The sequence below is a fragment of the Rhinolophus sinicus genome, linkage group LG10, assembly GCF_036562045.2.
Source record: "Rhinolophus sinicus isolate RSC01 linkage group LG10, ASM3656204v1, whole genome shotgun sequence".
NCBI lineage: Eukaryota > Metazoa > Chordata > Mammalia > Chiroptera > Rhinolophidae > Rhinolophus > Rhinolophus sinicus.
Window position 1 is genome coordinate 16,901,666 of NC_133759.1, and position 24,071 is coordinate 16,925,736.

Below are 24,071 nucleotides of genomic sequence, written 5' to 3' on the forward strand. Positions count from 1 at the left end.
TGTAATTAAGATATTAAAAATTGGGTGAGCGCAAGATCAGTGCAAATTTGGCTTAGAAAAACTTGTAGAGAAGTGAGCAGTCTGATGGGAAAATTCATTTACCAAGAAGGTTGGTAGTAAGGTCGAGAATAGATAAAAGGTTATATGAGTAATTTAATGTTTTATTATACATGTTCACTTTTCTTTCAAATAGCACATTTGGGAACAGTTGGCTTCTGGTTTTAAGCACAAGAATTTTCGATCTCGAGAAGGCGTGTGTCTGTGTCTTATTGAAACCTTAAACATGTAAGTTTTATGATTACTGAAAACATCCACCTATGTTTTTCATTTTTCTAAAAAAATAATATACATTTCACAAAGCTCAAGGAAAGTTATGGAAATAAAATTTAAGTATTTATTAACTGATTTCTGGTACAGAGTTTTTGTTTTATTTGATACCGTTATCTGTTAATTTTTTGTGAACATGTTATTATCTTTCATGTTGTTAATTTAAAATTACTATAAGAAATGTTATAAGAAGTGTTTCTCTTTAGTGTGTTACTAGTTGCTACCCAAAATAGGTGGTCATATAACAAATTTGTTGATGTAACTTAGGATCTACTTCTGTTCTAGACCCAGTTTAGAATTGTTTTTAACTCAGTGGTATATCAGATATTTCCCCACGTAGGCTTTCTAGAGCAGTGTGAGTGGTTATGACAATCATAGGCTGCCCAAGACTTTCTCAGGTAACCAGACAATGAATCTGGTAGCCGTATGCGGAGCTCTGACAGCACTGATGCCACAGAGCTCAGAACTCCAGTCTGAAGAAATTGGAAACTGGGGCTTTTGTTCTGTTTCTGGATTATTTTTTCAAGTTCTGTGCAACAAAATAGGTAATACATAGTAGCTTTCAACTTTTCCTGTAATGTTATTTCCTTTTCTCTAACTATACCTTCATTTATTTTCTTTTATTCCTCTATGGTCCTTTCTGCCATCTAGAGCTTGTAAGTGCATTCAGTCTGCACAACTTTTGTGGTTTTTGGCTCTCCTGTCATTTGCTTTCAACCCATGACCTCATCAAAAATTGATAAGTGTAAATAAAGATTTTATTGGAATGTAAATTTGAGACCCAGAGTCTAAAAAAATTACTATTTTAAAGCAAAAGCTCAAATTTTCTTGAGTGATTGATAGGTTGCCAGGTTTAAGAGTGCCATTGGTTGAACATTTTGTTTTGTTGGCTCTTGTATTGACAGTTTTCATTGTCAGTCATGATTATTCAAGTTTGCATATTTCCCATTGTTTAGAATTAGTTTTTGCTTGTGTCTCATATCCTTCATGTTTTAATGATGTGTGCTCATGCTCTCTACCATATTTGTCTTATTAATACAGACAAGAAGAAAGTATAAGGATATTTTATTTACTGTTTGAGTAAAACCAGATTCTCTTTATTTTTTTCAAATTATATTTAGTTTTGGAGCTCAACCGCTAGTCCTCAGCAAGTTGGTACCACATCTGTGTATCCTATTTGGAGATTCCAACAGTCAGGTAAAATTTTACTTGCACTCAAGTATTGACTAATTTTGGGGGTATACTTTCTTTGCTAGTGCTGTTATTCCATTTTAAAAAGAAAACGAAGAAAGGGTAGTTGGAAGGAGGTAGTGAAATCAGGATTTCACATTATTTTTTTCTTTTAAAATCCACCAAAGTTAGTTTTGAAGAACACCCTATATTCACATAAGTTGCTTAAGTTTGTCAGTTGTTTAGCTAGTATTAAGGATAGTGGGGCTATAAAGTTCTTGAGTTTAAAAAATTGTGTAACAAATAACCTGGATTCCCTTCTGTAGTCCCGTGTGTTAATTATGAGAACAGGTTGTTGACTCCCTTTCTTCATTCCTGAATGTGGTTGCATAACAACTTTTTTGCAACGGCCATAATCCTATTTAATGGAATTTGTGCCAGTGGTATATCATTTATTAGAAATTTCTTTACCTGAGCGTCGTATACTAGAGGCATAATACGTGGATGTGTTCTGGATCTTGCCCTTCTGATGGAGTTGAATCTTGGTTATAACCTTTTTGGCACGGCTTGTGCATTTGGAAAAACCCTAGATGAGGTTTTGCCCGCTTTTAGGCCCTAGCTCTACCTCTGGAGGTTTGTGAGAGTTCTGCTTTCTCTTCATTTGCTCTTTGACAGTGAACTGTGCAAGAAAACTAGAGCTGTCTTCCAAATTCCTGTCTTTAGGCCACATTTTTTTGCCTTTAAATTGTAAAATACACACAACATAAAATTTACCGTTTTAGCCATTTTTAAGTGTGTATTTATTGGCATTAAGTATATTTGCAGTGTTGTGCAGCCATCACCACTCACCCATGTATCAGAACTTTTTCATCTTCCCAAACTGAAACTCTATCCATTAAACAATAATTCCCTATTCCCTCCAACCCCTCTGTTCCTGCTAACCACATTTTACTTTCTATATGAACTTGACTACTCCAGGAACTTCATGCAATATTTGCCCTTTTGTAACTGGCATATTCACTTAGCATAATGTCTTCATGGTTTGTCCACGTTATTGCATGTGTGAGAATTTCCTTTCCTTTTTAAGACTGAATAACAACTTGATTGTGTGTATATACCAGTTTTTTTAAATCCGTGCATGGACATTTGGATTGTTTCCACTTTTTGGCTATTTCGAATAATGATACTGTGAACATTGGTCTATAAATATCTGTTTGAGTTCACGCCACATTCCTTTTGTTTGTTTTTTACTTTTATTAGCATTTATTTGATGCTGAATTTACTCCTGGACTGTAAGTTTTTGTTTCTTCAGTTTCTTCTTAGAGATCTTTCTCTTCTGTGCAGCCTCCTCTTCTGGTTTAAGAGCAATCTGCCCTTTTTCAGTTAGGATCATCTCAATGTGTCAAGGAGAGCTCACATGTGGGTTAACCCACCCTGAGCTCTGTAAGTTATGCTCCGCATCTTGGGAGCTTTGTTCACCTGGATGTGCTCAGTGACCAGAGAGAGTCTGCATCCAAACCGTTAAGTGCTGCATTACTCTCTGCATTTTTAAGCTTGTGCAAAAAAAATTCTGCACTCTTTTTGGGCCACCAACCTTGCATCAAACCCCACTGTTTGGCCTGGGCACACTGCCCAACTCCATCTTTGTAACAACGGAATAGCACACATTGCTTTTGTAACGTGACATCCTTTAGATACTGGGTGTCTTTTTGGATATGCATACCCTTGATGGCCTGGGCAATTTCACGAATGTTCTTAAAGTGAATGCGAAGATTTGAACCTCTTGATTTACATGGTTTTGTGGGGTTCTATGTGTCAAGCGAATAGCAAACCATTTTCGGAGGTCACCTTAGGCCTCTTACAGAAAGAGGACATGCCACATTCTTGAAAGGCAGTTTTATTCCAAGAAAATGTATTAACCGTGATAATGATGTTTCGTCATACAAGTTTTGGCATTTCTTTATAGAACCTTATTACAAAAATAAGGCTTTTTAAAGCCAGGTTAGTAACTTTTATTTATATGTTTCTTCAGTTTTTCAAAAATCTTTTACAGAGTTTCTGTAGAGGTTTCTTGGCAGTTCCTCTTTGTTTCTGTTAATGACCTGCCATAATCGCAGGGTTTTAGAGGCATTAAAATCAACTTGGAGCTTTAAGTTTGTCTGCTAATGTAATGTTACCTTGAAGTGAAGTATTTTATTGTATCTCATATACTTTTTTTAAAAAGTTCTGAATTCTTTGGCAGGTGAGAGATGCCGCAATATTGGCTATAGTGGAGATTTATAGACATGTGGGAGAAAAAGTAAGGGTGGACCTTTCCAAGAGAGGAATTCCCCCTGCTAGGTAAGTCTTCCTAAAATTGTTTATTTTTGCCACTGGTTTAAAGAATTTTAATTTCATGTGTTTATTTTAAATAGGTTCAATTTTCGGAACTATTTCAAAAGATACTACTTCAAAATTCAAAAGATGTAAAAGGATATGTAGGGTATCACTGCTTAAAAAGTTCTTAAGATCCTGTTATGTTTTTGGTCACTGTTTCATTATATACTCATGTTATTTATATATTGTTTAATATATAATACTATCATCAGGTAACTATCTTTTGATACTAGGTAGTAATGGTCATTATTTGGAAAATGCTTAAGCAAGGATTTAGTAAAAATATTAATCCATTCATTAAGTAAGTATTTTTTGAGTACCTGCTGTTGAAAGATACAATACAAGATACTGGATAACCGAAAGCTATGTAAGAGTCAATCACTACTCTTAAAATGTAGTCAAATAAAAAGAAAATCCTGAATATCTGAGTAGAGTAGCATAAATCAGATCAGTAAAAATCCTACTGATGAGCTTCTAGTGTATCTGAACTTTATTTTCCCCAAAGATACTTTTTTCTTTAGTACTTCTCAGTTTATATTTTTATTTGAAATATTATTCCAGTTAAATTTTCTTTTTATAATGAAATTTTAATATCCATTTTAAGGGGAACCTGAAAGGATTTTTTTTCTTAACTTTTTATTCTGGAAATTTCAAGCATCTTAAAGTAGACAGAATAATACAATGAACCTTCCTGTACCCATTGCCCAACAATTAACAATTTTTGGCCAGTTTTGTGTGTTTCACCCTTACCTACTTACTCTTGTCCTGTATTAGTTTGAAGCAAATATAAGTCATCATAGCATTTTTATCTGTAATTATTCAGTGTATTTCTAAAGGAAAAAACATTTTTAAATCACAACCACAATACCATCTTCACATCCAAATCGTTTTGTATATAATTCTGTAATATCAACTATCCAGTCAAGGTTCACATTTCTAGTTGTTTTATAAATGTCATAAATATCTGTATTTTTAAGTTTGTTTGAATCATATCCAAATAAAGTCCAACAATTGGTTGATGTTTTATGTCTTTTTAAATCTCTATGTACCGCCAACACTTTTTTTGCCTTGTGTTTTCTTTGTGGAATATGCCAGGTAGTTTATCCTATAAAGTTTCCCATATTCTGGATAGTTCTAATTCTTTTTCTGTGGTGTGGTTTAACATGTTCTGTAAATTGGTTGTTGGATCTGGAGGCTTGATCAGATTTTTGGCAGAGGGGTGTCAGGTGGAGCAAAACTACTTCATAGGTCGAGGTGTGTTCTGTTACCATAATTATCATCATAGCTGGCTGTTTCTTACCATGTAAGATTTTTTTCAGTACCAGTTATTTTTTGGTGATAAGGTTGTCCAGTAAATATGCATTTTGTTTATTCATTCGTTTGCTTTCTACTTCTAGGGCTAACAAGAATTTCATTTGAGTATATTTTATATCATTTTATATGGATGAAAGAAATGATGTTACCATATATGTTTGTGTGTGTCTGAGTATGTATATGTGTGTATATATGTTACATTACATACTTAAACATTTATATTTCAATTATTTTTTCTTTAGCTATTTAAAATTTTTATTCAAGTGTGATATGCATACAGAAAAGTACATAAATAATAAGTTTGAAGCTCTGTGAATTATCACAAAGTGAATACACCCGTGTATACACCATTACAGGTGAAGAAGCAGAACATTATAACATTCCAGAAGGCTCCCCAAATCCTTTTTAATTCTTCTCTTTTCTCTCCTTTTAAAAAGTAACTACAATCTAGTTTTCTATCACCATAGTTTAGTTTTGGCTGTTTTTGAATTTTATATAAATGGAATTATATAATATGTACTCTTTTGCATCTGGCTTCTTTCAGTTAACATTGTCTTTTTAAGATTTTTTGGTTTTTGCATTGTGGCATCCAGCTAGTTGTTCACATTTTCATTGCCATATAGTTTTCCATTGTATGAATAGGATGTATTTTATGATTCCATACTGTCGGTAGACTTTTGAGTTGTTTTTAATTTGTAGGTTTTATGAGTAAAAGCTACCTATGTTTGGCTGCTTCTCTCAACTGAAGGGAAATGGGTTTTATCTCTCCTTTCAGTAAGTGAGTTAATTGTAAAAGAGTTGTGTAGAACTAACTGAATCCCGAGAATTGTTTTTTCTCAGGGAGATGGTAAAAGGAATTGTCTATCTTTAAAGTATATATAAAACAAACAACATTTATTCTTTATTCCCAGATTAGAAATCATATTTGCCAAATTTGATGAAGTGCAAAATTCGGGCGGTATGATTTTGAGTGTCTACAAAGGTAAGAATAATTAAGTTATTCCAGTTCTTAAACATTTCTAAGATTATTTAGCATAGTTTTAGACATTACAACATGTTTTCAAGTTAACTATTATATTACTGATTCAGCAGATTTGTTTTTGTGGCTTGAAACTTAGGATACAATAACAAAGTCTACATCTTGCCAATCATTACTTATTTTCTGACTCTTGGAGTAAGTGAACATTTAATAATGGGTGTAATCAATAATGTAAAATGATCCTCTTCTTTTGCCTTATTTTTTGTATCGTTAGGGTGGAAGATATGATGGCCTTCTTGCCCTCCATGTTTATTCCCTGAGTAATTGTTTTACTTAGTTGTTGTTTATTGGAAATCGTGGGGGTGATGGGCTCTAGTACACCTATGTATAGCCTATCAGTGATGATACTGGTAAAGGGACACAGACGTAGGAACTTCACCAGCATAATCATCTTTGGCTTCTTAATTAGAGACCAAGTTGGAATTCAAGGAAGTTGGGGTATCTGGCATTTATTTGATTTTGTGGTTGCTCTACTTTTTTGTAAGGATGCTAAATTGTATTTGGTTCGTTGCGTAGCGTTTACCTAGGTTTCAGTCTTTAAATATTAATTAGCCATATATGTAAAGAATATATTCTATTTCCAAAGATAATGTAAGTGATTTTTCACCTAGGAAATTAGGTTCATATTAAAGAGAGTCTGATTAGTAATGTAAGTGATGCTGAAGAAAAAATTTGGTTATATGAGTTGTATAGTCAAATAGTTACTAATATAATTTAGTTTTTCTCCTCTGGATTAAACTGAAACTGAGCGTTATTTTGTTGCAGGAAGGCAGATGGAGTGAGAGTTTAGTGTTAAAAAGATTGTTTACCCTAATCTAAACTTAGTTCCAGAAGCATAAATTGACTTTAGCACTACCATCCTCACTCAGACTGCCAGCTATTTCTCATTCCTCTTTGAATGGGAGGTGTTTTAAGTACTTTATCCTTATTTTTGAGCAGTTAGCTCTGTCCATTTCCATAGAAACCAGAAACAGCAGAAAGATGGAGAGTTGTTACAATTCCTTGAATTGAGACTTTTGTGTTTTCATACCATTTAACAGTACATTCTCATTTGTGTACTCCAGACTGTAATTACAACTCCAAGAAATAGAGTATAATGCATATTGTAAATTTAAGATATTTGGTATGGTTTATTTTGAAAGTAGTCATTCTTGTATTTTGTGAGATTATTTCTGTTACCTTCACAATAGAACATTTTTTTGTTCCCTATTCTTTTAGCTCCCATTTCTTTTTCCCTTATTTATTCCTCCATAAACAAGGAGATTTGGGGTTAGTATCAGCCATTTATTTCTTTTGAGGGGAGTCTTCAGAGATTTTTTTTTGTATTGGATATTATGATCTGAATATTACAAGTATGGTCAAATGTGAATGTTAAAGTCTGTAATATATTTATTGGGGTGTTGAAATTGGTCATGATGTTTTTGACAACAGTATTATGCTGTCATTGAAAAATACCTTAATCAATTCATTAATAAGGGAGGAGACTGAGAGGGAAGCCCATTTATCATGCTGGCAGGGACCACTACTCTTCTCTCCCTTGTCTTTATTCTCTCTCAGTGATCTCATCCAGCCCAAGAGCTTTTAAATGGTAACCACTTGCTGATGACTCCTAAATGTGTAGTTCTAGCCCTCATTCATCTCTTTCGTGCTCTAGATTTGGTAGCCTGTGACCTCTGTGACATTTCCATTTGGTTGCGTAATAAGCACGTCTGTCTTAACATGTCCAAAATTGAAACCCTGTTGTCTCTTGCTTTCCCTCAAATCTCTTCCTGCCCCAGTTTACTCATTTCAGTTATTGGTACCACCATCAGCTTAGGCTAGAAATCTGAATTGATTCCCCCCCCAGTCTAATTAGTCATTTCGTCCTCTGAAATCCTGGTATATCCCAAATTTGAATATTTTTTTCCATCTCTACTGCTAAGACCCCACTCTAAGACTCCTTTAGTTTTCACCTAGGTTACTGCAACAGATTTCTGTTCTGTGTTTTCCCCCTAAATCTATTTTCTATCCAGAAGTGAGAATGATTTTCTTAAAATGTAAATGAGATCATGTCACAACAGTGAAGAAGACAGTTAAAGATTCTGCCTCAAGGAACCTACATTCTAGTGAGGGAGACATACCATAAACAAGTAAGCAAACCGATATCCAGAGTGATTATAGTTGGTAATGGAAGAAATACAACTATCCCTTTGTTTAATGAATTTAATGAAATTAATTTGAATTATTCCCCAAATCCTTGCTGCCAAATGAAAAGCCATTAAATGAAATAATTATTTCCACTAATATTATGGTATGTTTCATCTCAACCCAGAATACTTGAATAATCTTCACAGGTAGAAAAATATATCAATTGAACACTGAAAACAAATTTTTACAAATAACAATTTGAAGGCAAATAAATAGTTTGTACCTAAAGTGATGTAATTAAGGTTTATTTAACTCTATTTTTATTTCTGCACAATTTTTCCCCTCAAAATTTTCAACCCTTTTTTGGCTCATTGTTATTGTACACTCAAACTAAAACTTTCAAGTTGCAGAACAGGGAAACACTTTAGGTCAAAATAAAGGCTCAGCATGAAAACTTGTGAAAATAGTTTGTGCACACAATCGACTGAAGAGCCATAGAAGGTGCCACCTTTTCTTTTTCACTTTGTGTACGTATGCAAAGCAAATGGTTTTTGTGAGTTCACCCAAACATGGCATTTAATTCATATTTGTTCCATATGATATTCTGTGACTAGAAACTATTGCGGTAAGTAAATTTTTATGGTGTACGTTTGCCTGACACGATAACAAGGAAACATCACACTTCTCATAATGTATTGATTTTGAGTGGTTTTGGATGAAAAAAGTCATTTTGCTAAATACAGACAAAAACGAAAAATCAGGGGATTTGTTGTAAAGGTGGTATAACTTTAAGAGCCATTATAGCCAAAAGCTGTCCTCTTAACAGTCTTTTAGTGAAGGTAAATAGAGTATACATATGGAGTTGGTAAGTAACTCAGTGATGCCACTTTAGATAGAACAGTGAGGCAAGTCTCTGAGAGTTGACATATTTGAATTGAGACCTCATAAAGGAGAATAAGCTAGTCAATGGATAAATGATAGGAAAAGTGTTTTGGACAGAGAAAACGTGTTATTTTGCATACAGATATCGTTATTGATTTCTAGAGTTAAACTTTTAACTCATAAGCATAAATAAAAGAATTAAAAACATAGTTACAGAATTAATACTACCCATGTATAATGTGTATCCTTATTTTTCCCTCACAAATTTGGGCAAAAAAGTGCACATTATACATGGCAAAATATGTTAAATTATATCATTTGAGATTTGAGCGTATCATTTAGTTTTGAAATAGTGCACAGCAATTTTTTGACTTGAGGGTTTTCCAAGTCTGACTTTAATTCTTGTATTACAAAGTAAGTTAGGCAGAATCCCTAAGTACAGTGCTAGGGCTGTGCTAGTTAGTAGAAGGAAACTGGATTTAAAATTAATCAGATTGTAGCTGAAAGGAGGCAATACCAGCCCTGTAGGAAGGAGAAAGACTGAAAGTTGCATGTCCCCTGTGATTATGGCAGGGCCTGGTGTCATCATGGAGCTTTCTAGACAGTCTCCTAGCTAATCAAGACGTAAGCATCAACAGTGTTGGTGGCTGTGACTGCAAGTCGTTTTCTCTTCCACTGTGAAAAAACTATGCGTAATTCTGATTTGTCTAGTGTGTGTGTGTAGGACCTAATCATTGTAAAATATATCCCAGCTTCTCTATTTCAAAGAGTTGCTAGGAAAAGAATTGCTCTAGGAGGCTGGCAATAAAATAAAACATAGAAACTAAGCTTTGTAATTACCTTGATATTTGGCTTATAAGGGGCAGTAGATAGCTTTGTTTTGTTTTGTTTTAAATATGTTTGTAACATACCCTTTGGTGAAAAGCAAAGCAACTCTTAGGTTGATTTTGTGTGTGTGTGTGTGTGTGTGTGTGTGTGTGTGTGAGACCATGAGCCCCCAGGGCTTTCTCTGAGCTTGACAATGTGCTGATGGTTGTGCATCTTGGATGGAGGGTGCTCCGTGTCCCTGCAGCTGCGCACTGGCGAGGTTCTGTCTCCACCAGAAGCAAGCTTTGTTCCGTGTGGCCCTGCTGTCCACACACAGAGCAGCCTTTGATGGGCTGCCTTTGACGTGATTTGTTTACGGCAGCCAGAAATGCTTCCTGCATAATGAGAGCAGTTAATCATGGAAACTGGGCTATTCTTGTTTGTGCACTTCTAGCAATCTTCTGTTGTAAATATTAAAAGGTAACAACAAAAGGATGAAATCCTTTTAAAAAGGTGCAAATCAGTTAATCCATCAGATCATGTGATGGCTACTGATTACACGGATATCTTTAGGGAAGCAGAAAATGATTGCTGAACACATGCCTTGTGTTTTGATGATTGCATTAAAAGTCCCCCGATGGGATGGCATTTGTTGGCTCCCAGAGCTTTTCTTACATTAAATTTCAGGCAGCCAACATAAGGAGAAACGTCATAACCTGTATCTAACCGCATATGTGCAGTTAAAGAATAATCTTGATCAAGCTCTGCTAGGCTCTACTAAATAGACGAGGGTTTTCAGCAAGACCCCAGACTTTTATTTTGAAGTGGAGTAGCAGCTGTTGGCTATTGCGGTGCAGAGCTGCAGCGCGGCCTGGGTCACACAGTGCTCCGGGTGTCTGCAGGCTGCAGGCCAAGCCCAGTGGCGCAGGCACTGAGCTGCATTTATTTGCTGTGCTGTTTGACCTCTTGCTTTGAGAGAGCTCCCTGGACCATCTGAATGGCTATGGGAGATGGTGAGTAAGATTTATTTTTCTTCTTTTGCTTGTGTTACACACTTCCTTTTAAAGTGACGATCATTTGCTATTCAAGGGATATATTTCTCCCTAAAGAATGAAGGACACTTTGTGTGTGTGTGTGTACACACTCATGTATGCATGTATGCACGTGTGTGTTTACTTGTCATTTGGTATCTTTTTCTACTTGATATGTCTGTATGGGATCTGGCAAATATGAGGTGACAATTTACCTTGCAACCCAAGCAAGCCCTCAGTCTTTAGTGGTGGATATGAAGGGACATTGGGGGAAACATAGAATAGAGGCAAAAGCTTTTAAAAGAGAACATGGCCTTTGGAAGAATGACATTTTGGCAGGAAGGTTTGGTTAGCTAGCTTGACGTCTTGTTGTATTTGACAACAAGTAGAATTCTGTGGTAATAAAGTATTTAAAGAAGCAAAACGGCTTGCCATGGGTACTATTTAATATGCCTGTGATTTGTCAGTGTCCCTAGTATTAGTTCTCTGGAAAATATTTGGTCTTTTACAAATTATATATAGGGTATAATTTGATTAAAAATTGATTTTGCCAGTGTTTTATTGTAAGAATAAAATACGTATTTCTATAGTGCTTTATAGTTTCCCAAAGCACTGTAGTATACTTAGTATACATTAATTCCTCAGGTACAGTTAACTCTGTGAAGTATATAGAGTATTTTGGTATTTCCATTTCACAGACTAGAAAACTGAGGTTTGATGAGATTATAAATCCCAGATCCAGAGAGCAAACTAGAACCAAATCTAGAATGCATTTGGTATTGTCCTTGATAACACTTAATACTTTTTTTTTTATTGTGTAACCTTTTGTTACGTGCTTAGAGGTATACTTTATAATCGCATCAACACCAGAGATATATACAAAGGGGAATTTGACGTTCCTCAAAAATGTTTTGTGTATTTTCTCACTAGGTGCTTAAGGAAGACTGGTCTGTATTCAGGACTTTTAACTCTGACAGTTGCAGCCTTCCTTGTAACTATATAATGATTTCTGTCGTAGGAGTTTGTCCACTTGGGACTATGAGGAATAGTATGTAACTTCCTAAAATTATGATATTAGTAAACCATCATTTAAATTATTATGTACATGTTAACAGAAATATGGTTTTGCATATTGTTATGGTTTATTTCAATAATTTATGTAACTGTTTTATATGTCATTATAGAAATAAATAACTATAATTTTAACTACTGATTTTTAAGGCAAAAGCCATGAAAATTAGCAGTTAAATTCCATATACTTAAGGTCATTGCCAAGTTTGTTTGTGTGTTTAAACCTTAATTTACAGACAACTCTAATAAATGTTGCATTTGGTTTGGGCCACATTCAGATTTTATTTCTTCCTTAAATATTATAGGTTCAATGACTATTAATGTATATTTACTTAGCTTTCTTTTTTCAAGTAGTACATAAATACATGTTTAGGAATGTATTGATTTTTTAAAAATTAAGTAACAGCCTCTTATAAAGCTCAGAGGGTAATCTTGCTCATTCTCTTCTTCAAAATGGAAATAACTTATTAGATTATATTGATAAATAAGGGAACACACCTTTATTAAAAAATAAAAAATTGACACAATAAATTACACATACATACGTACATACATATGTACGTACATACAGGTTATCTTGGGATTTATAATTCTTAACAGTTTCATATATACTCCTCTGAATATTAGTCTCTCTCACATGTAATACAGATACATCACACTAGTATTGTGTGAACATATACAACAATGGGTTACACTATTCCTAACCTATGTTGTTTTTTATTCCTTCATTTTTAATTATGAACTTAATACACAAATACTCTCTTCTTTTCAAAATTCAAACAATGCAGATAAAGTGAAAATCCCCTCAGAACCACCTTCAAGCCCCAATCCCAGGTATAAGCAGAGATGAATACTTTTGCTAGTAAGGAGTTTGTCTTTTTATACCTTTTACTGTGCCTTACATGTATATTAAGTATCAGAATAAATGGTTTTGTTTTGACTGAGTTTACATAAATATTCTGAACGTATTTTTGCCATTTGCTATGTCTACTCAATATGTCAATAGAGATTTTTTTTTTTACATCATCATGTGTAACTGCCTCATTTGTTTGAACTGTTGCATAGAATTCCATAGTATGGATGTATCATAACCATTTCTTTTATGGAATCTGAGATTGTTTAATCACATATAATTTTTCTAAATTATTCTGAAATAAACGCCTTTGTACAAATCATATGTGTATATACACACATGCATGTAAATATTTCTTAAAATAGTCTAGAAGTATAATTTCTGGATCAGAGTTTTTATTTATTTCAAATTGCATTAGCTATAGCTAATTTCCTCCAAAAGAGGCTTTCTTCTTACAACCAACAGTGCCTGCTATCCTGTACTCTTTTCTGTTCTTGTTATTAATCTTTCAAAACTTTGCCTATCAGATAAATGAAAAATAAATCACCCTTTAAAAAACATCTCTGCTTTCTAATAAGGTTGATCATCTTCATATGTTTGTTTATTTGGGTTTCATTTTCTGTGGATTGTCTTCTGGCATCCTTAGCCAACTTTTTGGTTACATGGCTTATTTGTTGTTTATTTACAGTTGCTCTATACATATTCTGGATATTAATCTAGCCGCTGTTAAATATACGTCTAACTTTAGGTCCACATGAAAGATTTCATTAGCAGTTTTACTTCTTGGAAAACTTGGATTTGTGAAGCACTATAATGACTATCAATTGAAGTTTCAGGTGCTTTTCTGTTTAGTTGACTTTCTCCTTACCCAAAAGTATAAAATCAAGCAGTCAGATGATTGTGATATAACTCTGGGCAGTCAAACCAGATAGAGTTAAAAACCTGTAGGATTATTATGTAACCTGAGCCCTGCAATCTGCCTCATAACCTCATGAGAGGAATTTGCCTTTTGTTATGCTGGGGAGTAGCTGGAAAGAAATAAGGTTTTGTTGCAAATAGACTATTTGTAAACTTAACATTTCAACAGTCTTATTTCAAACATGAATCTTTTAACACATGTATATAAGTGATGATACAACTCTGACTTTCTAGAGTGGTAAGCTTTCTAGGACCACTCCAACTTGACATATAACTACTGGTTTTGGGGGTAGGGAACAATAGTAAGAAATTAATGTTGAATTAGATCTCTCTTCTTCCAGACTCTGGAATATTCTGTGTGATATACTAGGATTGGGTAATTTAAATCACTGAGAGAAAGCAACTCTAGGAACAATGGTAAGGGGGGAAAAAGAGTCCATAAGGAGAAAAAGTGAATTACAGGGAACAAAAGGTTAGGTTTTCGGCAGCAATATAGGCAGTAAGTAGTGGGCACTAACAGTGAAAATCTAGCCTTCTTGAAACAGACCCATTTACCCATGTGGGTGCAAGATGTCAGGTACCAGTAGCAACTCATCCTCAGACATGATATTGCTAATGAACCTGAATCGTCAAGAAAAGGCTTATATCTTCTCTGTACATGTAGAATGGTATAGTTGATATTCTTGACAGCTGTTCTGACCAACCAGTAGCTGTTATGAAAATTTAGCTACCTGAAATGACCAGATTTTGTAAAGGTTCTAAATAAACTTTGTTATGAGCCGCATTTATTATTTAGTTTGATACTACGTTGTCATGAAATATGTTATTTAATTTTATTAATACCAAATAATGGTTTAAATTGTTTTTGCCCCTTTACTTCATTGAACTGTTGAAGATCTTGAATTTTTAAAGGGCCATTTAAAGAAAAGCGTAAAAGTCTTCAAATGTGTTTTCACTAAGTTAATACCTACCTAGAAATTTTTAAAGATTTTATCAAATTTCTTGACCTCTTTTAAACTTTGTGTAGAATGGACTTAATTTTTTATCAGTAAAATAGTTAACCATTTAAGATTATTTAAGATTACCTATGCTGCTGAGAACACATCTTCTTCATGTGAATATTAAAATTTGGCCATTGTTTCATTTTGAAGCACTTGGATTTTCAATTTCTAATCGTTTTACTGAAATTTTTTATTTTAGTTTAAATGTAGACATTTTAAATTTTTACTATTTGATTATTTTGCTTCTGAAGGCTTGTGATTTTCTTATCTATGGGAAATCATCTTCTATTATTCTCTTTGACAACTTTCTCCCCTTCATTAGCTTCAGTCTCTCCTTGTGAAATTGTTATTAGTCAGATGTTGAACCTCGTGGGTTGATTGTGTCTTTTGTTTTTGTATTCTCTCTTAAGTTTTACATATGTCTCTTTTACTCAGTATTCTGGGATATTAGCATGTGCAAACCCGTATATAAAATACTGAGCTCCCTGAGTTGGGGGTGGGAAGAGCTTAATGATGAAATCATTCCATCAGATTTTCAATTGTTCCTTGTTCATCATTCCTGTATTTGCTGGCTTAGAAATTGTCACTTCTCTTGTCATTTTACAAGGTAGATCAGTTCTCTCTGCTGTTTCAGTCTGCTTCTGAGAATTGCAGTTTTGCTGTGGTGATATTCTTCAAAAGCCTTTTCCATCCTATTTATTTGCATCTTATGAGAATTTGTTGTTATCTTTTAGGTACTGATTTTACATATTCTCTGCCCCACCTCATTTTCTTTGCTGTTATGATGTTGCTTATCATTTTATTGGGGTTCTATTGCAGGGTTTTGAGCAGGAGAGTAAAGTGACTCAAATTATCATTTTTTTTTTAAGGAAAATTTTCAAACATACCTAGAAATGAGAATATTTGGATAAACCTCCATTATCCAGCTTCAAGAAATTATCAGTACGTAGCCCATTTTTATTCATCTGTATTCCTATCTGTCTTCCCCAGCTCTGCTATCTTGCTGGACTGGGGTGTGTGTGTGCGCACACATGCGCACGCACTCATACACTTATATAAAATAAAGTAAAATGTCTTTTTAAAAGACAATTACAGTACCATTTTCACATCTAAAATAATTAACCCTTAGTATCAGATATTCATTGTTAAGATTTCCTTACTTATTTCATAAATATCTTTTTACAGTTTGAATTGAAATTCAAACAAGATTAACGTTGCCATTGATTGATACATTTCTTAAGGTTCTATTCATCTGAAGCATCTGTCTTTTTCTTCTCTTGCCATTTATTTGTTGAAAAAGAAAAACATCTTTCAGGAAAAGTTTTCCCACATACTGGATTTTGTTGATTGCATTGCCATGATGGTTTTATGTTTTTGTATCCCCTGTATTTCCTGAAAATTGAAAATTCTGCTAATGGTTTGATCAGAGTCAGGTCTGACTTTCTTTTTTCCTTTAAGTACAAATTTTTGTAGGTGATACAGTGCCTGATTTTCTTTGTGATGTTAACATTGAACAGTGGGTTCAGGTGTTATTAGACTTGTATAAAGTTCCCCATCACCCTTTCACTTAACAGTTTCAGCTGCCATTGCTCCAATTTATTTTTCTTAGAGGATTGCATTGTCTATTTTGTGGTTTGGAAGGTCAAGAATGAAAGCAAGGAGGCCAGTTAAGTTGTAGCAATGTAGGTAGAGACGATACTAGCTTGGTTTTAGATTAGGAGTGACAGCAGAAGAAGGAGAAATCGGTGGATTTGAGATATAACTTGGAGTTGTATTCAGCAAAAACTGTTGGCAGATGATCCATACGGGGCAGAGAACTTGGAATGAGGCGCCCACCTTGTGAGCTTGAGCTGACTAGATGGTGATGTCATTTACTGAAGGCAGGGAGAACAGGTTTGGAAATGATGTTGGTGTTAAGGGTACCCATGTCGTGTTAGGTTACCCAGAGATGCCTTTGAGATATCCATGGGGGAGCTGTCTAGTAGGCAGTTGGATATATAGGTCTGGAATTGGAAGATGGTTTAGGCTAGAGACAAATATTTGAGAACGATCAGCATAAAGAAGATACTTAAAACTATTGGCAATGGATGAAGCCATTTAGAAAGTGTGTAGTCTGGAGAAAAGGAGAATAGTCAACATTTAATGGCTGAGTAAAGGAGGAAGAGACTGAGCTAGAGGGACCTGTGAGGTCAGAGGAAAGCCAAGGAGAGGATCCTATTGTAAAAGGAGAATTTTAGTACAGGAAACTAAAATTTGAGTTTTCTGAGACACCTATGGTGTCATATGGTCCTAATACCAGAGTTACTAATAGAACTGTTAGATAAAACCATGGTCATTGCTGGATATGCAGGAGTGTCAAGCAAAATCCAAAGTCCTATTAGTCATTGTTTTAATTAGAATAAGGAAGGATATAGCTTCAAGTGAAAAGAGGAACTTTGATAGAAGAACTACTTAATATGAAACGGTCTGTTTTGTACACGAAGGTCCGTGATGTGGTGGGCTCTTACTGAACTGATTGGTTGGTTCCCTGAAGAAAATCTACACAAAATGGTTTTCTTTTTATGAAACATGATATAAAGTTCTGGCTTGCTCTTTTGTTTGCCTTGTAAGGGAGAGCAGTTTTTCATCTTTTATATGCATTCAGAAGCAGAAATTTCAGGTTTTGGAATCCATGTACCCATAAAAGTGAAGTGGAAAGTTTCAATAATCATTTGATTATGGTAATATAAATGTATAATTTCTTATCTGAAACCTTGGGGACCACTTGTATTTTGGAATTCAGAATGTCAGATTTTAGAAAAGTAATACGGTTGTGTACCATGTATTACATAACAACTCCAGCTGAGTTTGGGGCTACACCTCCTAATCGAGCATATTAATATGCAGTTGAATGTATGCAAATTCACAGTAAACTAAATAAAGGCAATAAATAGCCTCGTGCCAGTTTACATCATGTTTTGCCATAAACTGAGTTCAAATCAGTTCAGATTTTGCTGCCAAATGAATTTTAAAAAGGCAAAACAAGTTAAAGTGGACTTTTAGAGCTTTTTGGCTGTCAGGTACGCAGATATGGAATTGTGGGCCTATAATAGCTCAGTGCTTACTGGGGACAGTTTCCAAGTGTAATATGAGGGCAACATAAGGTAAAGTCTTACCGTGCTTAGGCTTCTTTTTTCCTCCCCCTCTTTCTGCCTGTCCCTTCTCTCTCCTTTCTCTTATCCCGCTCTGAGTCCCTTCTCCTCTATTTCATCCTCCTCTATTTTCAGCTCTTCCTCCTCTTCCCCTTCTCCATTTCCTCTTGTCCTTCCTCCATCTCCTTTATTTCCATCTCCTCCTCCCTTCTATCACCATTTCTTCTTCCTCCCCATCCTCTCCTCTTCCTCCTCCATTTCTTCCTCTATTTCCGTCTCTCCTCTTATCAGCTCCTCTCCTCCTTTCTCTCCTTTTCAGTATCCATCATACACATAACTACTGCCGCCTGCTGACTGTATTAGTTTGTATTCTCTAGTACTTTTTAATATGTTCATCTTGTTCAATTTCTGCACCAAACCATAGTATTATGAGTTTTTTTTGAAACATTGGAGTGCAAACACAGGTATCAACATAATTATAATTTGTACATTGCTTTCTGTATGTGATCCTTTTCTTGTTTATTCAGTAAACACGAAAGCACCTACTATATGTATCCTGATTTATCTCCCAGTTCAGTAATGATCTTTTGAGCTGTGTCTAATCTACTATTATGCCTGCCCAATGAATTTAAATTTCAATTGTTGTATTTTTATTTCTAGAAGTTCTGTTTGGTTGTTTAAAAAAATCTGTCACTTTTTAAATGATTTTTTTCATCCCTGAACTTATTTTCAAGCTTGCCTTGTAAAGCTTCTAAGTGTAGGTGTTTTATAGTCTTAGCTTGATAATTCTAGGATTTGAAGTAGATCTGTTCCTATTGTTTATTTCTTTCTGTTTATTCTTTCTCATGGTGTCTTGTTTCCTGTCATGCTGAGTGGCCATTGGAAATTATTTGTGCAAATAATGTGGGGCCAAAGACTTTCTTCCAGGAAAATTTTGCATTTGCTTTGGCTGTTGCTTGGGACTACTACAAATGTGAGTCTGCCGAGTTTAAGGGCTTGAGTGTCTCGACTGCATAACATTGGACCTTAATGAAGCACTCCATTTGATTTACTTTTCTATTGCCCTCTTTAGAGAAAAGTTTGAAAAGAATAAAAGACTATAAGATGATAAGGGCTTACTTATGGTTCACTTTAACGTTGAGAGTACAGTTAACCCTTGAACAACTAACTGTACACCCCAGTCCTTCGCCCCCCGCCCCCACAGTCGAAAAGTCGAAAATCCCCCAAACGTAACTACCCTCAGTATCTACCGGTGATTGCTTCCAGGACCCCTGTGAATACGCAAATCTGCAGGTGCTCAAGTCCCCTATATAAAAAGGTGGAGCTCCGTGCATGCAGTGGACCCTCCACATCTGGTCGAAACAGTACAGGTACTTATTGAAAACTACCCTGTATAAGGATCAGCGCAGTTCAAACCTGTATTGTTCAAGGGTCAACTGTGTACTCATTGGGTATACCAGCTTTCTGGGAAGAGCCTCCTGTTAGACTGCATCGTATGTGGGTTTTGAATTTTGTTCCTTTTGCCCCACAAGGCCTTCAGAAAAGAAGTTCAAATGTACCAGTTTAATCCTTATATTTCTTAACTATTTTTCAGGTATTTATTTTTTTAAGAAGTTTTTTTAAATGTATATTTTATCCAGTAATTATAGTTTGTTTGCCTTTGGAGTTTTGTTTCAAATAACATACTAATGCTTTTACTGGAGACTATGAAATGTGCTGCTCTGAGCATTATTCCACGTGTTGGAGATACAACAGTGGCAAATAGACAAAAGTTCTCACCCTAATAGATAATACATTTCAGTGGGAGGAGAGAGATAATAAACAAGATAAGTAAAATATGTAAATGGTAAGTGCTAGAGAGAGAAATAAAGGATGGTGATGTAGAGGTAGATCAGTAGTGTCAGGACATTGAAAGATTTATGATTTTAATAGCCGGAGAAAGTAATAGATGAATAAAGAGTTGAAGGAGGTGAGTATACAGTGTGTGTATGAAGAGGAAACGCATTCTAGGCAAAGGGAACAAGTGTAGAGGTCCTGATAGGAGTCACAGCAGGAAGACTGGTGAAGCTGGATTGAAGAGAAAGATGGAGTGTGGAGATGAGGTTAGAGAGACCTATGTGATGTCTAAAATCTTGTAGATCTTGAAGTGCTGATAGGCCTTGTTAGGAGGATTTTGAGCAGCGACGTGGTATGACTTAGTTCAACTCAGGACATTATGTTGAGAATAAACCCCAGGGGAGGGGGGCGCAAAGGTGTGAAGCAGGAAGAAGAGTTAGCTATGACAGTTATCCCAGGTTATTCTAGGGTTCTAGCATAAACAAGACAAACTTCCGGCCTACTTCCAGTCCAGCTTCTAGTTCACTCGTGAAAAGAAATCTGTTTCAGGAAGTGATGGGTGCTATTAAGCAATATAACTGATTTGTTCTGATATTTTGTAGTTAATATGAAAATGTTTTTAAGCCTAGAATATTTATAACCTTTAAGTAAATTACAAAATATTTTTAATTTGAGGGTTTGTGATGCTGTAATTTTATGAATTCTTTTAGTTTATCATTATAAAAGAACATTATTGGAAGTGGGTAAAAATTTATTTCCCTCTATGTTTGTAGATTTGTCTATTTTTCTTTTTAGTTCTTTTTTTTTTTTGCTGTATATATTTGAAGCTGTTTTACAAATTTAGGATTCTGACTTTTTTTCCCTGTTGGACTGACCCCCTTATCATTATTAACAGTCTCTCTTTATCTCTAGTAATGCTTCTTCAGGCTGCTTTGTTTGAAGTTAGTATAGCTGCACCAGCTTTCTTTTGGTTGGTGTTTGCCATGGTCTGTCTCTATCATTTTACTTTTATTTTAATGTGACCTTATATGTAAAGTATATTTCATTTAAGCAACCTATTTTTGAAAATTCTATCTTTTACTTGGACTATTTAGTTCATTTATATTTAAAATAGTTACTGATATACAGAGGGTGTCAAAAAAAATGTATACACATTTTAAGAAAGGGAAACTATTAAAATTGCAATACTCAGTATATACCGATAACAAAAGATGAATACAAGTCACGTTTGACTTCTGCAATTACAAGAGGTGCTCAAAGTATCAGTGTCCAGATACTTCTGATTACGGCGAACTACTGCTTGAGTAATGTTCACCAAAGGATCTACTGGTATACATTTTTTTAGTACCCCCTACCCCTCCCCCCCATATTTGGTTTCATTTTACCACCTTGTTTTTTATCCACTTTCTTTTTGTCTACTTTCCTGCTTCTCAATTATTTTTTATTTTTCTTCTATTAGTTTATGTATATGTTTATGCGTATTTTAATGGTTACTCTGGAGCAGGGATTGGCAAGCTATTGTTTGTAGGCCAAATCTACCTGCTCTCCTGTTTTGTACATAACATTTTATTGACAAACAGCCCATTTGTTTACATATCGTGTATCACTGCTTTGGCACTATAGTGGCATAACTGAATATACTCATACAGTGTATACTTACACAGTGGCATAACAGAGACACTACATATATGTATGGCTCGTAAAGCCTAAAATAAAATATATACTACTATGTGGCCGTTTGTAGACAAAGTTTGCCAGCTCCTCCTGTACGGCAGTGGTTCTTAAACTTGATTGTGCATCAGAATCACTAGGAGGGCTTGTCAATACACAGATTACTGGGCTCCCATCTCCAGGGTGTCCGATTGAGTAGATTTGAATAGGGGCCCAAGAATTTGCATTTCTAACAGGTTGCCAGGTGATGCGCAGTTGCTGGTCCGGGGCAACGTTTTGCGTACCACTGCTGTAGAGGCTACAATATGCTCTTGACTTACTATAATCGAAAATAAATGTACCTAGTGAAATTTACTACCTCCACAATAATGGTAAAAGCCTTAGTAGAACCCTTTAACTTTGTTTGCTTACTTTTTAGCAGTACTATTTTATAATAATATTAAACTGGCAACAATTCAAGTGTCCATCAACAGTAGAATGGATATTAATAAATCGTGGTACATTCATTTTCTAGAAAACTATAAACAATGAAAATGAATCTTCCAAACAGTCTTTGGAATTGAGTGAAAAAAAGCTAGATACCAGAGTGCATATTGTATGATTCCTTTTATATAAAGTTCAAAATGGACAAAACCAACTTATGGTACTAGAAGGCAAGACTAGTTAGCTTTGATAGGAAACAGCGACTTGGGGTGTTTCAGTGAGGGTCCTCACAGGATGCCAGTAATGACCTGTTGGTCTGGAGACTGGTTACACTAGAATGTCCATTTTGTGAAAATTCATTGAGCTACATACTTATACTTCTCTTTGCCTTATTTTGATAAAAAGTTAGAAATTAATTTCCCAGTAGTTTAGAGTGTTAAGAGTTAATTTTTTTTTTTGATAGTAGAGACATTTACTCTTTTCAGTTCTTGTGTGTTGGTAGGAATGGAACACTGTTTCCATGGGAACTTCTGTCTATTTGGTGTTTCAGTACCCATCTTCCTGTAGATTTGTGTGTCTACTGTCTCTCTTAGCTAGTTTTTGTATGTGATGGCAAAAAAAGTTTATTTAGAATTGTATTAGTGTTTTTAGCACAGCATTCTATTTAGAGCATAGGTTTTAATTGATTCTAATACTAGTATTATGCTAAAAAAGAAAAACATGTTTTTTAACTAGAAGGTACTTTTTTCCTGGAAGTTGTGCTATTTAAGAAAAACACTTGCTGAAATGGAATGTGGCTTTATATTAGGGTGTCTATTTGACTCTCCTTTCTAATAAAACAGTCTTCCAACACTTGTTTGGTATTTCCTTTAAATACACATTTAGTAGTAGGACTTGAAATGTCTTTGTAGGGATGATTTTATTCCTAGTTGATTGGGTATTTGCATGAGTAAGTGGAGCTGATTGAAAGGAGAAGATTCTGGCTTATTGATCTGACGCCTGTGGGAAAGCTGCTTCTCAGCCTCGCCCATCTTGTTTGTCGTGGCTGGTTTGTGCAGGGTCCTAGAGAAAACCATCTTCTCAGACTAGCATAATGCATACATCTTACGATTTTGGGGGAGAGGATGTAGATGTGGGGGTGTTTCATTTTATGCAACGAGATGTTACTAGCGTGGTCATTCATAAATATTCTAAAAAGAGCTTTGTAGAATATTTTAGAATCATTTATGAGAACAAATTGTTCATTTTGGTTTCTATGGCCTAAATAAACAGCAGATTACAGAGTTAATTATGCACACTAATGAGCACTGTGATATTCCATGTTTTACTGATGCAATAATAAGCACCCCAGCAGAATGAATATTGTATAAAACCGTGTTTTCTATTTGTATACATTTTCATGTGAATTAAATAGGTGACTTCAAATTAAGGTTTCTAAACCTTCGAATACCTTTGAAATTTTGATAGAGAATAAGGATTGCAGCTGCATAGAGAATTTTTTCAAATACATGGAGAATTTTTTACCTTTCATCTAGCAGTAGCTGCCATAAGATGATGTCACCTTGTAGCTGATTGGCTGTTACAGTACCTAGGGCAGAGAAGAGAAAGAAAAATGCCGGCACAAACCTCAGTGGTGGTTCTGTGGTTGTTTCTATCTATTTTTGGTAGAATCTTTGATTAGTATCAGATCTACTGTATTTGGCCATGTGAACCATTGGGAGCATCCTAGGGTGAGGAAAATTAAGAGCTTTCAGAGGAATGAGGCGACTGATTTGCAAACGGATCTGTGATTGTAAGTTGCAGAATCTGGGTATAAGGAATAAGGCAGGGTGTGTTAGAAGATGCACTATGGGAGGAGCTGGCAGAAAATGCTTATATTAGTAGCAAAAAAATGAAAAATGCTTTCTCTTTAGAGATAATATATTTGATTTTATGTTTTGACTTTACATATAGGTAAGAAATATGATAATATTGTAATCTTATTTTAAATTACACTGGGTTATTTTGTATAGTGTTAGCCTATATATAAATGCTTATTCAAAGGAGTTTATTTTCTATTATATGTCTTACAAAGTTATGATTTTATATAGCTTT

At 34.9% G+C, this 24,071-nt stretch overlaps 1 protein-coding gene across 50 annotated transcripts in view; it reads left to right on the plus strand.

Moving 5' to 3' along the window:
- CLASP2 (cytoplasmic linker associated protein 2) overlaps nucleotides 1-24,071 on the plus strand; it is a 140,940-nt gene that overhangs the window by 16,431 nt on the left and 100,438 nt on the right. For 37 of the 50 annotated variants that reach the window (XM_074312691.1, XM_019727691.2, XM_074312660.1 and 34 more), the window contains exons 4-7: nucleotides 194-285; nucleotides 1,449-1,524; nucleotides 3,740-3,837; nucleotides 6,099-6,169. In XM_074312691.1, the coding sequence (XP_074168792.1) occupies nucleotides 194-285; nucleotides 1,449-1,524; nucleotides 3,740-3,837; nucleotides 6,099-6,169 (337 nt within the window). Of the gene's footprint in view, nucleotides 1-193; nucleotides 286-1,448; nucleotides 1,525-3,739; nucleotides 3,838-6,098; nucleotides 6,170-10,908; nucleotides 11,056-23,558; nucleotides 23,770-24,071 lie in introns of those variants that run through there. The other 13 variants (XM_074312696.1, XM_074312697.1, XM_019727711.2 and 10 more) reach the window with 6 other exon arrangements.